Raw genomic sequence first — 11,831 nt, forward strand, 5'->3', positions numbered from 1 at the left:
TCTCTTTAGTTGTATTAAAAAGGGCCCGGCCAGGGTGTACTTAAAGAAATTCATCATATGGGTTTTAAACAACAAGTTTGAGTAAACGATGACAAATTTTAATTTTTAGGTTAACTACGGGAGTCAATTATCTGTTTTGATTTGTTCCTTGATGAGTCATGTCATGACTGTGTTATGGCTGTTCCTTACTCAGTGGCCTGTAATCCTGTGTTTTGTCACTACCTTAGCCGTGAATGTTTTGTCTGTAGCACATTTACAAGGAGAACCCCAAATCTACAGCACCACATACAGAGGCACTTCACAATTCACTTTAGATTGATACTACAGCAAAACTGGCTGCTGATGTCAGTTTTATTGCCTAATTTGTTTCACTTTCGCCCTCCCTCTTCCTCTCTCTCTTCCTCCCTCTCTCTCTCTCTCTCTCTCTCTCTCTCTCTCTCTCTCTCTCTCTCTCTCTCTCTCTCTCTCTCTCTCTCAGGGGACTCTATTTGAGAGACCCATCCCAGTTGGTTAACAGTGCAGGTGAGAAGCTTCAGACGCTCACTAAGGAGGCCTTCCTCAGGATGCTCCTACCTGACAGTCCCCCGGGGCAGGCAGGTCGCGGCAAGGTGAGTTTAGAACTGAGCCCTGGAGGATGAGTAATGCAGTGAGCAAGTGCTGCTGTAGTTAGGACATGTTAAAACAACACTGAAAAATTATGAAATAGTTTTGAACAGGTTTTCCGCTAAACACATTATTCACTGGTGTGTAACACTGACAAGCAAATAACTAACCAGTCAGCAGCCAGTGTAACAACCATTTGGTTGACTAATGGAAGCGTCTAGAGGAAACGAGGCCACAACAATCAGTCATTCTCCTCACCTGCTTTGCTCACAGCAGTGGGGATTATAAAGCTGTATATGCCCACATACTCAACATGTGTGTTAGTCTCACTGTAAGCTTTACTTTGATTCATTTGCATAACGCTTTTCACAACGCATAATGTTCCAAAGCAGCTTTAGAAAGAATAATGCCTCACAAAGCCCCAGTGAAAAAGACAAAGGCACAATGCATACCGTACATATGTGTTCATTTGACATGTATAGTAATTCAGCAACGTTGAATATCCAAATCACAGTAAAGTTAAAATATTTAACATAATACATTACTCTTAATTTATTCAGCTTAGATTTATTCATATTTTTTTATAAATTAGCATTAACCAATCTTGAGAAATGCTGTACAAGCTCATGAATCCTAATGCATTAAGTCATGTTAACCAATCTAACTTTAATGTAAAGTGTTACCAAATGATAAGATATAATAATTTGTTTGATAAATTGATATACAGTAAATGATAAATTGTTGGTTAATTAAATATTTTTATTAGTTTTTATGAATAAAAATCATCATCGTAAGAGTTTTACTATGAGTAATAGTAGAAGTGGTGGTGGTGTTGCTAATATTATATTACCATGGTTTGTTAATATTATAATAATATAATAGTAATCATTGTTGTTTTTATTTCAGTGAACTGGAAAAAATATTATCATCATAATTTAAGTGAACTGGAAAAAGTTTTGTTATTGCTGTAATGGTTTTTCCAGTAAACTTAGATGATAATAATAATGATATTAATAATAATAATAATTATTATTTTATATGATATATTATTATTGTTGTTAAAGTCACTGGATATGATGATGATGATTTATTGGTATTATTTTTGAGACTTCTAATAAAATATTTATTTGATTTATGCAACTATTCTCATCCTGCAGTCTGCACAAACATTAATGTGTCATTTTCTTTGTCAGACCGTGTATTTTTTACCATGCTTTTTTCCCCTCATTTCGGAAGACTATAATAGGCATCCCATCTCTGTTAGTCCTCTGTCACGTTCATGTCTCTAATTGTCAGCTTGCGCCCCTCCTCCTGCCCATAGACCCCCCGTGAGGACCGTGTCCATCGCGCTTGCATTATTGATGAGAGCGCTATGACTCTAATAGGTCTGACTCACAGCCCCACAGTCACTCACTCTGGCTGCTGATTGGTCCCCAGCTGAGTCTCATGTTCCCTTAGCGCACCCTCCTCCTGCTCTCCACCCCCACCTCTCTCCCACAATTCAATTAAGTGATATGTGCTTTATTGCCATGCCTGTTTTATTAACAATATTGCAGAGCCTTTCACATAATCATATTCTGATGAATAATATCTTTGCTTCCCCCTTTCATTCACTCTCTCTCTCTCTCTCTCTCTCTCTCTCTCTCTCTCTCTTTCTCTTTCTACTTTCTCTTTGTCTTCCGGTTGCCCGTCTTCTTCTATTTCAATTCCATCCATCACTTTTCTACTCCTCAATCTCTGCTTTTTTTGTGTTGTTTCAGATACCGCTTGTCGGTCAGTCTCCACGCCGCTCCCTGTACAGGACTCTCTCAGACGAGAGCTTGTGCAGCAGCCACCGGAGGGCGCTGTCCATAGCTAGTTCACGAAGCTCCATGCTGGACCAAGCCGTGCCCAACGACATCTTGTTCAGCAGCGCCCTACCTTACCACAGCACCCTACCACCTCGCATGTGTCTTAACCACGCTGCCGGTCAGCTCAAGCGTGAGTTTTCGTAATGTTGCGCTACATTTACCAATGTTCTTACCATATTAGTGATACTAACATTGTTGTAAGAGTCCCACAGGTACATTTTATGCACCGCAATATACTGTCCACTTCATCCCATAATGCATCCCAGTACCAGCTGTACATGTAATGTAAACGCTTGGATTGCCAGCACTAAGACATGGTTGATGATAATGGAATAAATGAGCTTTTTTTTGGCTCATAGCAGATTTTCCATCTCCTCTGTAAGCTCACCACATTCCTTCCTGTTACAGTAATTTTATCCTCTGCAGACTTTAATGTTGTACTTAGTAATGAAGCAAGTAATGATACTATAAATCTGCTGCTAATGCACGAGAGACTTGGTGCTAATCATACTATTATACGTCTACTGAAATATTGTAGTAAGATGAAAGTGCGCTGTAATAGGAAAATCATTATAATGGCACAATTTTTGCGTAACTATGCCGGACTGGTCAATGAAAGCAAAATGTGTTCATGCGTTTAAACAGCTGGAGCGCGATGCATTTGAACAACAGCTCACGGGAAGTTAAGCTTCTTTGTACACAATTGTACGAATCCGCTAAGGGGACGTGGTGGTGGTGTCCCTTTAAGGGCTCTGTACAATTGCTATGTTTCCATCTTAGCGGAAAAAAATTTATATCACTACATTGCAAATCATGGCATTTATACAGTCAGTGTTTACATTTCTAAAACTCAGGCTTTTTTATGAGCATTTTGTAAATTGTATTTTTTCTTACAAATATTAAAAGGTGCACTATGTAGTATTTTTGCAGGAAAATATCCAAAAACCACTAGACCAGTGTTATATATTGAGTTCATGTTTTCAACTATTTGTAAATCGTGAGAAAATTGCTATTTTAACCAAGGAGCCGGGACGTCTGAGCATAGCGTCTAAGGGAGTTGCCTGTCATTTGCATCATATCTGTGTTACCCTCGGTTTCTGGTTTTATTTGGCAAAAACACTTTACCCTTAGCAGTGTGCAAAAAGTGTCACAGCAGCCGCCGAGCAAACGCACAGATTAATGTCTTCACATCATTGTATACACGATTAAATGTATCTAATATGATAACAGAGCTGCGTTACCTCATACTCATGACCCGAAAAGGGGAACTAGCGCCTGCGACTGTGTCCCGTCATAATAAAAGTCCCGCTGTTTGCGACCCGTGTGTTGCTCAACAATCACTCAGGCGGCCTTGCTCAGCTCCACAACACTCGGTCCTGCTCTGCTTCATACAACAGTAACGTTAATTATCACATCCATGAACATGATTCCTATGCTGATTCTTTTCCACCGGCTGTGAGGTGAAAACCACATCTCCCAAGATTCTGAGCTCAAACTTGGCGTCATCAAACTACGCCTTTTGTTTTGAATAGGCGTCCTCTAGAAGACGGGAAAATTACATAGTGTAGCTTTAACGTTTTTTTATTTTTTATATTCCAGAAATAGGGAAATGAAACATAAAAAATGTGTACAGTTAAAACAAAAATGATTGCAGGACACGATAGTTAATTTATGTAAGTGAGGATAGCAAAATAAGGTAAACTGTGACATATTGTACCCAAATATCTTCATACAGTGTGGAATACCAGTAAAATGTTTAACAATTGGGACCAAAATTATTCAGATACACAAACAAAATAAAACACAAACATTAGCAAGGCACACCCATATAATGCATAAAGACACCCATATAATGCATGTTTATGTAGACAACAAGTAAAATAGCACATATAGAACGTAAGAACACATCCTGTGTGAGCAGCCCTAATGCCTCTTGGCGTGTTTCGCATACAGACACTTGAGCTGTTCTCCAGCTGTCCAAAACGTACAGTTCCTCTCTCATTATAGCAGAACTCTAAGCTAGCCAACTTCATTCATTATTCAAATCACTCTCACCTCTCCGCTCTCTGTCTGTCTGCCTGCATGAGCAGACTTTGTGTGAATTAGCGAGTTTGCTCTCTAGGTCACCCAGAGCTAATTTTACTGTGCTTCTTTGACTTGCCACATTTGATTCTTTCTCCATAAGTACATCAAATTGTGGGTAAAGATGCCCTTTGGCCCTTGACTGTTGAGCAGCAGGAGCTGCTCTTCTATCAAGTTGAAATCTCTTCCAGTGAATGAATGTTTAATGTAGTTTACACCGCGGTCAGGGCTTTTCAGTTGTGTCCTCAGTGACCATCTCAGTTTCCTCTTAATAGAACTGATCATTATATCCATGATGAATGGCTCAAGTGTAATTGTAGTCTCTCTTGAGTTAATTTATTTAGTAAAGGCACATTTAGGTCAGAGCAGGTTCTGTTGGGATAGTGCTTTAAAATCAGCATGGAATCAAACCTTTTTTACTTTCCTAATGATTGTCCCTGATTGTCCCATGAATCAGTGGTGCAGATTATTCCACCTTAAAATTCATGAATTTGAATCAAAATTTAATAATGTGCTTTTCCTCAGTAATGACCTTTCTGTGGATGCCATGTAGGCCTTGGGGGTTGTTACATGTTAACAAATATCCAAATTAGTGGGGGGTGTTTATTTTTATAATGAATAATAATAGCAATAAACACCATTATTATTAAGTTAACACATTATTTTTACTTCTAATAAAACTTTTCTTGCAACTAGTCTTCATCTGTGCACATTTTTCCAAAATAAAATGTTGAGATGGCGTTTAGGTTATGAGAATGAGGGATGGCTTCCATCTAAACATGCACTCTAATGAACTTTGTGTGCTGTCTCCGCAGATGAGCTCTGGTTCTCTGACGGCTCACTGGCTGACAAGGCCAAGCTGGCGGACACTGGTATGATGCCCCTGCCGGACCCCTCTTCTGGTCTCGACTGGTCACATCTTGTGGACGCCGCTCGAGCTTTTGAAGGTACAAGCTTCCATCACACACACTAAATATGTTGAGAAACACCATATTCGCAGCCGTGTACGGTCTTGACCCATTTAACATGCTTTGTGATTTTAAACTCGCTGCTCACTGTTATGGAATGAACAGCAAGGGTACTTTTTTCCACTAGGACTGCACTGACCATTTGACTCTGGATATTTTTGTACCATACAAATGCAGTCAAATGTCTTCATGTTTGTCAAAGACTAGGGGGCAGATTCATTCAATACCACATGGTATTTCAGCACAAAAACAAACTAATACAGCATTACTAGTCACTAGCTTAAATAAAAATGTGCTGGAAAATATTTAAATTAAGTCACTGGCGTTCTTTTGAGCTCAAACATGCCTTTTTTATGCAAATGAGGCTCATTATAAAATTCGCCTTATTCACAAAGGTCAGCATTGTTAGCTCGGCGCAATTAATGTTGCACTATTTACTTTGTATTATTATTTTAAAGATGTGCACTACAATTAAAAAATGTGGTGTCTATAAGGTTCTTTAAATGTTTGTTTTTTTAAATTAGTCTCTTGAGCTCACCAAAGGCTTCATTTATTTGATTAAAAATATAGTTCCCTCATTTTACTAAATCATGAGCGCGATATAATAATTCTATCCCTTGTTTTAATTTGCATACGATATAAGACATTTTCCCTCATGTTCTTAATTTTGTAATTTGTTCCCTTATTTTAGGTAAATCAAAACAAGGAAATTAATTAGTATAGTGTGGCCATGATTTACTAAACAAAGAGAGAGAACAAATTGTTAATTCATGCCCATAATATATGCATACTACGCTATATTGCCAAAAGTATTGGGACACCCCTCCAAATGATTTAATTCAGTTGTTCCAATCACTTCCATGGCCAAAAATGTATAAAATCATGCATCTAGGCATGCAGACGCTTCTAAAAACTTTTGTGACAGAATGGGTTGCTTTCAGGAGCTCAGTGATTTCAAGCATGGTACCGTGATAGGGTGCCACCTGTGCAATAAGTCCATTCGTGAAATCAAGTCGAGTCAATAGCTCCAGACCTCCAAAGATCTTGTGGCCTTAAGATTAATGCTTAAGATACGCTCAAGTACAGAGCGTAGAGAACTTCATGGAATGGGTTTCCATGGCCAAGCAGCTGCATCCAGGCCTTACATGCAATTCTGAGTGTTGGAAGCAGTGATGTAAAGCGTGCCGCTACTGGACTCTATAGCAGTGAAGACATGTTCTCTGGAGTGACAAATCACGCTTCTCTGTCTGGCAATCTGATGGATGAGTCTGGGTTTGATGGTTGCCAAGAGGACGGTACTTGTCAGACTGCATTGTACTAAGTGTAAAGTTTGGTGAAGGGGGTTTATGGTGTGGGGTTGGTTTTCAGGGGTTGGTTTTGGCCCCTTAGTTTCAGTAAAAGGAACTCCTAATGCATACCAATACAGTTTTTCAATACAATTACAATTTCATGCTCCCAACTTTGTGGTAACCATTCTTGTTCCAACATTATTGCTCATCAGTGCACAAAGAAAGGTCCATAAAGACATGGATGAGCGAGTTTGGTGTAGAGAAACTTGACTGGACTGCACAGAGTCCTGAATTCAACCCGATAGAACACCTTTGGGATCAATTAGAGAGGAGACTGAGAATCAGGCTTTCTTGTCCAACATCAGTGCCTGACCTCACAAATGCACTTCTAGAAGAATGGTCAAATATTTACATTAAACACACTCGTAAACCTTGTGGAAAAAGAGTTGAATCTGTTATAGCTGTAAAGGGTGGGCCAACTCCATATTAAACCTTACAGATTAAGAATGGGATGTCATTAAAGTTCATGTGCATGTAAAGGCAGTTGTCCCAAAACTTTTGGCAATATAGTGTATATTTTTGTCCACAAGTCCTTCAGGACTTCGTACAAAACGGTTGTGCTACTTAATATTTTTGTGGAAACGAATAAAAAATTGTAAGAATCTTTAATGATTCGAAAGTTCAAAAGATCAGCATATTTAAATTATCTTTTGTATCAATATTATATTTTTGATCAATATAATGCATCCTTACTGAAAAAAAGTATTAATTTATTTAAAACAACAACAAAAAACAAAAAACGTACCGGCTCCAAATGTTTTAATTGTAATATATTTATTTATATTTTCTGATCCATTTTTTGGGGTGTGTATTTGTGTCTTTAAAACAATGAGCTAAAACAATGCAGACCACTTTTGAAAAAAAAAAAAGGTATTCATCCATTTAATTTTTTTGGAGCTTATTGTATTTATTGTAGGCTAGAGGAGTACTGAAATGAACGGAAACCTTAAAATGCCCTTTTGTCCTATTATTGGAATTGTTATGACCAAGGTTTCCCCTCACCACAAAGCTTTAGCCGCTCTCACACACCATTAACAAAGTTAACTGAAGGTTGCAGAAAACAGCACCCATCTCTAACGCTGCTCTTGACCATGTCGAAATCACCACCTCTCTATTTTCCTCCCATTCATTTCCTGTGACTGCCTAAAGGCGCATTGTTCCGCAAGGTGCTAATTAGGAGCAGAGAACGTATTTCGAGCATTGAGAAATTAAGCCATTATCACAATGTGAGCCCAGCAAGACACCACTTAGGGAAATGACTCAAGCCATTGCTTGCTGTAATTACACATTTTGGGTTTTGGACGCTTTTACTCGTGTGCAATTACAGCTGTTCCCTCACCTTCAACCGGTCGCTGTGGAGACCATGGCGAATGCTGGCAAGGGCAGCCCTTCTTGAACTGAGCATTTCTTTTGGATCTGCATGTGGAATGGGGGAAAATACATTGTGGTTGGATTTAATTGGCTGGGGGGGGGGCTTCCGCAAGCAAGTCGATGTGTGGGTTCTCCCTGCTAGCATTTTTTTTTCTTCTCGTAAGTCCTTAGAGACGTGCTCTTGGGACCTGACAGATATGAAAAATGGAATGAGTGTGCGGCTCCTTCCCGAAATGGTAACAAATATGAGACCATCGCTTCATGGTGAGAGAAATGATTAAGTTAGCTTTTGCCTCAGGGTTGGGGTGCTAACTAGAAGGGGGTGGGGAGAAGGTGAACTTACATTGTTGATTTCCATGTGCCGCTTTGTGCGTGTTTTCGTTCGGAGCGCTGATAATTATCCATCCATTCAACTCCGGCTCCGAAGACACCCCTTACTGTGAGACTGTTAATGAAATGAAATGAGAGGGGGGGGCGGAGGAAGCGCTGAAAGGTGTTAGAAGAGGTGAGAGCTCTTAAAGGAACCTCATGAACGCTTTTAGATCGCCGTTTGACGAAACAATGGCAGGTCAGCATCTTGTGAGATTGCTGGTGGTATACTGAATGTGTATAAAGGGTCGTGAAGTGCATTCTTGTTAACAAAGAGCTTGTAGGTCTTTATAAAGAAACAAAAGAAATTCTCCACTTCTAAGACCACACCCACATTTTCACTGCTTTTCCGAGTGTAAAACACATTTCTGTCAGTGTTGTCGCATTAATCCAAATATTAAAGCTCAATAAACACACGTCGTAGATAGTTTTGTTTTATGCGCCATACATATTTGGCCATTTTAAATATGAGGTAACATCATTACCTTTGGTCCATCTTTTGCTATAAATGAGTAGAAATTTGTATTTAAAAAATGTCTAGATTGTTTTATATGAGTGAAAAATACACGTTTGGGAAAATTAAATCTCAATTAAATTTTTTTTTTTAAAAACCCTCTTTTGTAAAATATCTAAAATTGTATCTAGATATTTTGGCTTTATGCAAGTACAAAACTTCCATTTAAAAATAAATTGAAATAAAGGGAAGAAAAACAATACAAAAATATAGTTATTAACTTTTGGTTTATCTTTTGCTATCAGTGAGTAGGAACTAAATTGGACCCCAAACTAATGTGTTTTCGGTGCTATATCAGTGCTTTCTTGGTCTTGAATGCTTGATGAAATGCCAGACTGACAGTGTAATGCTAAACTCACCTGGAAGTGTGTGTGAACCCCCCTCCCGTCTCGCCATTAACCCTTCTGCCGCGTTAGCTCCGTTCCCCACTTAATTAACACCTTGCTCTGCTGAAGCTGGTTAACAGTTAGATTTAACACCTTGGAAAAAGCTGGGAAGGAGGATTACATTTAATAAGCTTTTCTCTGGGTGTTGCTTGAAGCTCCTACCTGGAACATCAGCCTACAGTATATCACCTCAGGTGAAGCAGTATAAAAAAAATGGTTCACCTGGTTCCTGTGTGCCTTAAGGGGGTTTTTGCTTGTCTTGTTTTTTAGTCATGTGCAGTGCTGTTGAGTGATTAAATGTTTTTTTTTTCAGTGCGCAGCTGCTTCTAATTAATGACAGACACATTAGGGTATTTAGGGTAGCTGGGTATTACTGCCCTGTATAGATAATTAATTTTTCAGCCTGAATTTCTAACTAAATAAATCTTTCCTTGCTTTTAGATCAGGCTGCGACCTCGCTAAGTTCTCTGACTGAAGAAGAGCAGACCAAGCAGGTTCTGGAGCTCTCTGAGGAGCTGAGCAGAAGAGTGGGATGTGTGGACGCCTCAACCTTACCAGCAGGGTAAGTGCTCATGTAGAATATCTGAATAACATCCGTCTGTCCATCTATCCTTCTGTCTCTGTCTGTCTGTCTGTCTGTCTATCGATCTGTCTATCTGTCTGTCTGTCTGTCTCTTCATCTGTATATATCATCCATCTGTCTGTAGATCTGTTTGTACGTCTATCTATCTGTGTGCCTCTGTGTCTAATTGTTCCTGTCTGTCTATTATCTAACCAGGGAAGGCACTCCTGCTCTCCTCACTGGGAAGGTTAACCAGCTGGAGCTCATTCTGCGACAGCTGCAGTATGACCTAAGGAAGGTAAGAGCATCGAACATAATAACAGGCAAACGCCTGCTTAAACAAATCCTTACTATAGCTGAACATGCACCGTTAGCAGCATTCACCTCAAGGCAGTTATTTGTAATGACATGCTTTGTTATCATCCTCCAAAGGAGCAAGAAGACAAGGCTATGCTCCAGGAACAGGTGCAACACCTTCGTCAAGACAACCTTCGATTGCACGAAGAGAGCCAGACAGCAGCCGCACAACTGAGGAGATTTACTGAATTGTTTCTGAACACAATGGACAAGAAACCTTGAGCTGAAGTCCATAACTTCCCTTTTCTGTGCTTTGCAAACTACATAGCCCAAGGATTAGTCCAGAATACTGTAAAAAAAAAAAAAAAAAAAAAAAAAATGTTAGAGGAGAAATTTCAGCATTTGAATGTGAATGTGTGCAGAGCTAAAATGCTAACACACTAAAAACTAAGTCATAGTTGGTGGCAGGACATGAGAATGTGAATGAGAAAAGGGAGAGTAAGAAATTAAATTAAATATGCGGTAAGGGCGGGAAGGGAAACATTAAATGGTTAATGACCAGTCGAAGGGTATGAACACGTTGTGATCGTGAAAGTGAATGTAATGCAATAAGCCGTGATTTCTTTCTAAAATCTTTGGTTCCTTGGGCTTAACATCTTAAAAGATACCGTCGTACAGTTACTCAAGTTCAAACCTGGCTTTATGGCTGTCCACCCCCATTATTTGTCGAAATGTAGACCAGCCAGATGCAATGTTCCTTAGTGTCCAAAGCTCCCCAAGACTTGGTGTGCTGTATACCTGTTTTGAAACACGTTTTTGTAAGTAATCCATTGAAACATATGTTGTAGCAATAATTTTGCTGATGTTGTAATCACAGAATTGTCCGATAAGATTAGCACTGAGTGTGATTTGGTTGTTGTCAAAAACTTTTATGAAGAAAAAAAAGAATTATTTCGTGTGCCTGATGTTATTGGTGGTAAAAGGATTGTTTCTTCAGTTGTTTTCGTTAAACCATATAACTGTCTGAGTGCGTACACAATCCATGCCCATTGCTCTTGACCCTTAGGCTGTCAACTGGCTTTTACCCAAACAACAGACGTTAAACAGTTACACTTGTGTGGATGAGCCAGTACACGCAGACTAGCACCTGTAAACCACTTAAAATAAAAGCCAAATTCTGCTTGTTGGTGTAAAGTACCTCAGAAAAGTGTCTTGTACCTTCGCCCTTTTATTTAAGCTTATTTAACCTAAGATTGTTATTTTAATGAGAGTATTTTCCTTTTCTGCACTAAAAAGAGTAATGGCTCCATGTGGCAGTACTTTGTATACTTGTGTACCATGTCAGCAGTACTGTGTATAGCTTGGCTGAGAGATAACTGTAAACATAAAATGGTTTATTTCTGGGAAGTACAGATGTTTGCTGCTAGAGGACAGGATGTTGTTTTTTATGGCCTTTTAAAGATGTTTTAATTTCTTTGTA

General features: G+C 39.1%; 1 protein-coding gene across 2 annotated transcripts in view; it reads left to right on the top strand.

Moving 5' to 3' along the window:
- Nucleotides 1–11,380, top strand: part of LOC137057802 (signal-induced proliferation-associated 1 like 2) — a 70,898-nt gene extending 59,518 nt beyond the window's left edge. For both annotated transcript variants that reach the window (XM_067430857.1, XM_067430858.1), the window contains exons 16-21: nucleotides 479–608; nucleotides 2,364–2,583; nucleotides 5,351–5,482; nucleotides 9,934–10,054; nucleotides 10,271–10,352; nucleotides 10,487–11,380. In XM_067430857.1, coding sequence (XP_067286958.1) covers nucleotides 479–608; nucleotides 2,364–2,583; nucleotides 5,351–5,482; nucleotides 9,934–10,054; nucleotides 10,271–10,352; nucleotides 10,487–10,633 — 832 coding nt within the window. In that variant the 3' untranslated portion in view covers nucleotides 10,634–11,380. The remainder of the gene's footprint in view (nucleotides 1–478; nucleotides 609–2,363; nucleotides 2,584–5,350; nucleotides 5,483–9,933; nucleotides 10,055–10,270; nucleotides 10,353–10,486) is intronic.
- Nucleotides 11,381–11,831: the final 451 nt, after the last annotated feature.

This window comes from Pseudorasbora parva, chromosome 22 (genome assembly GCF_024679245.1).
Source record: "Pseudorasbora parva isolate DD20220531a chromosome 22, ASM2467924v1, whole genome shotgun sequence".
In the NCBI taxonomy this organism is placed as follows: domain Eukaryota; kingdom Metazoa; phylum Chordata; class Actinopteri; order Cypriniformes; family Gobionidae; genus Pseudorasbora; species Pseudorasbora parva.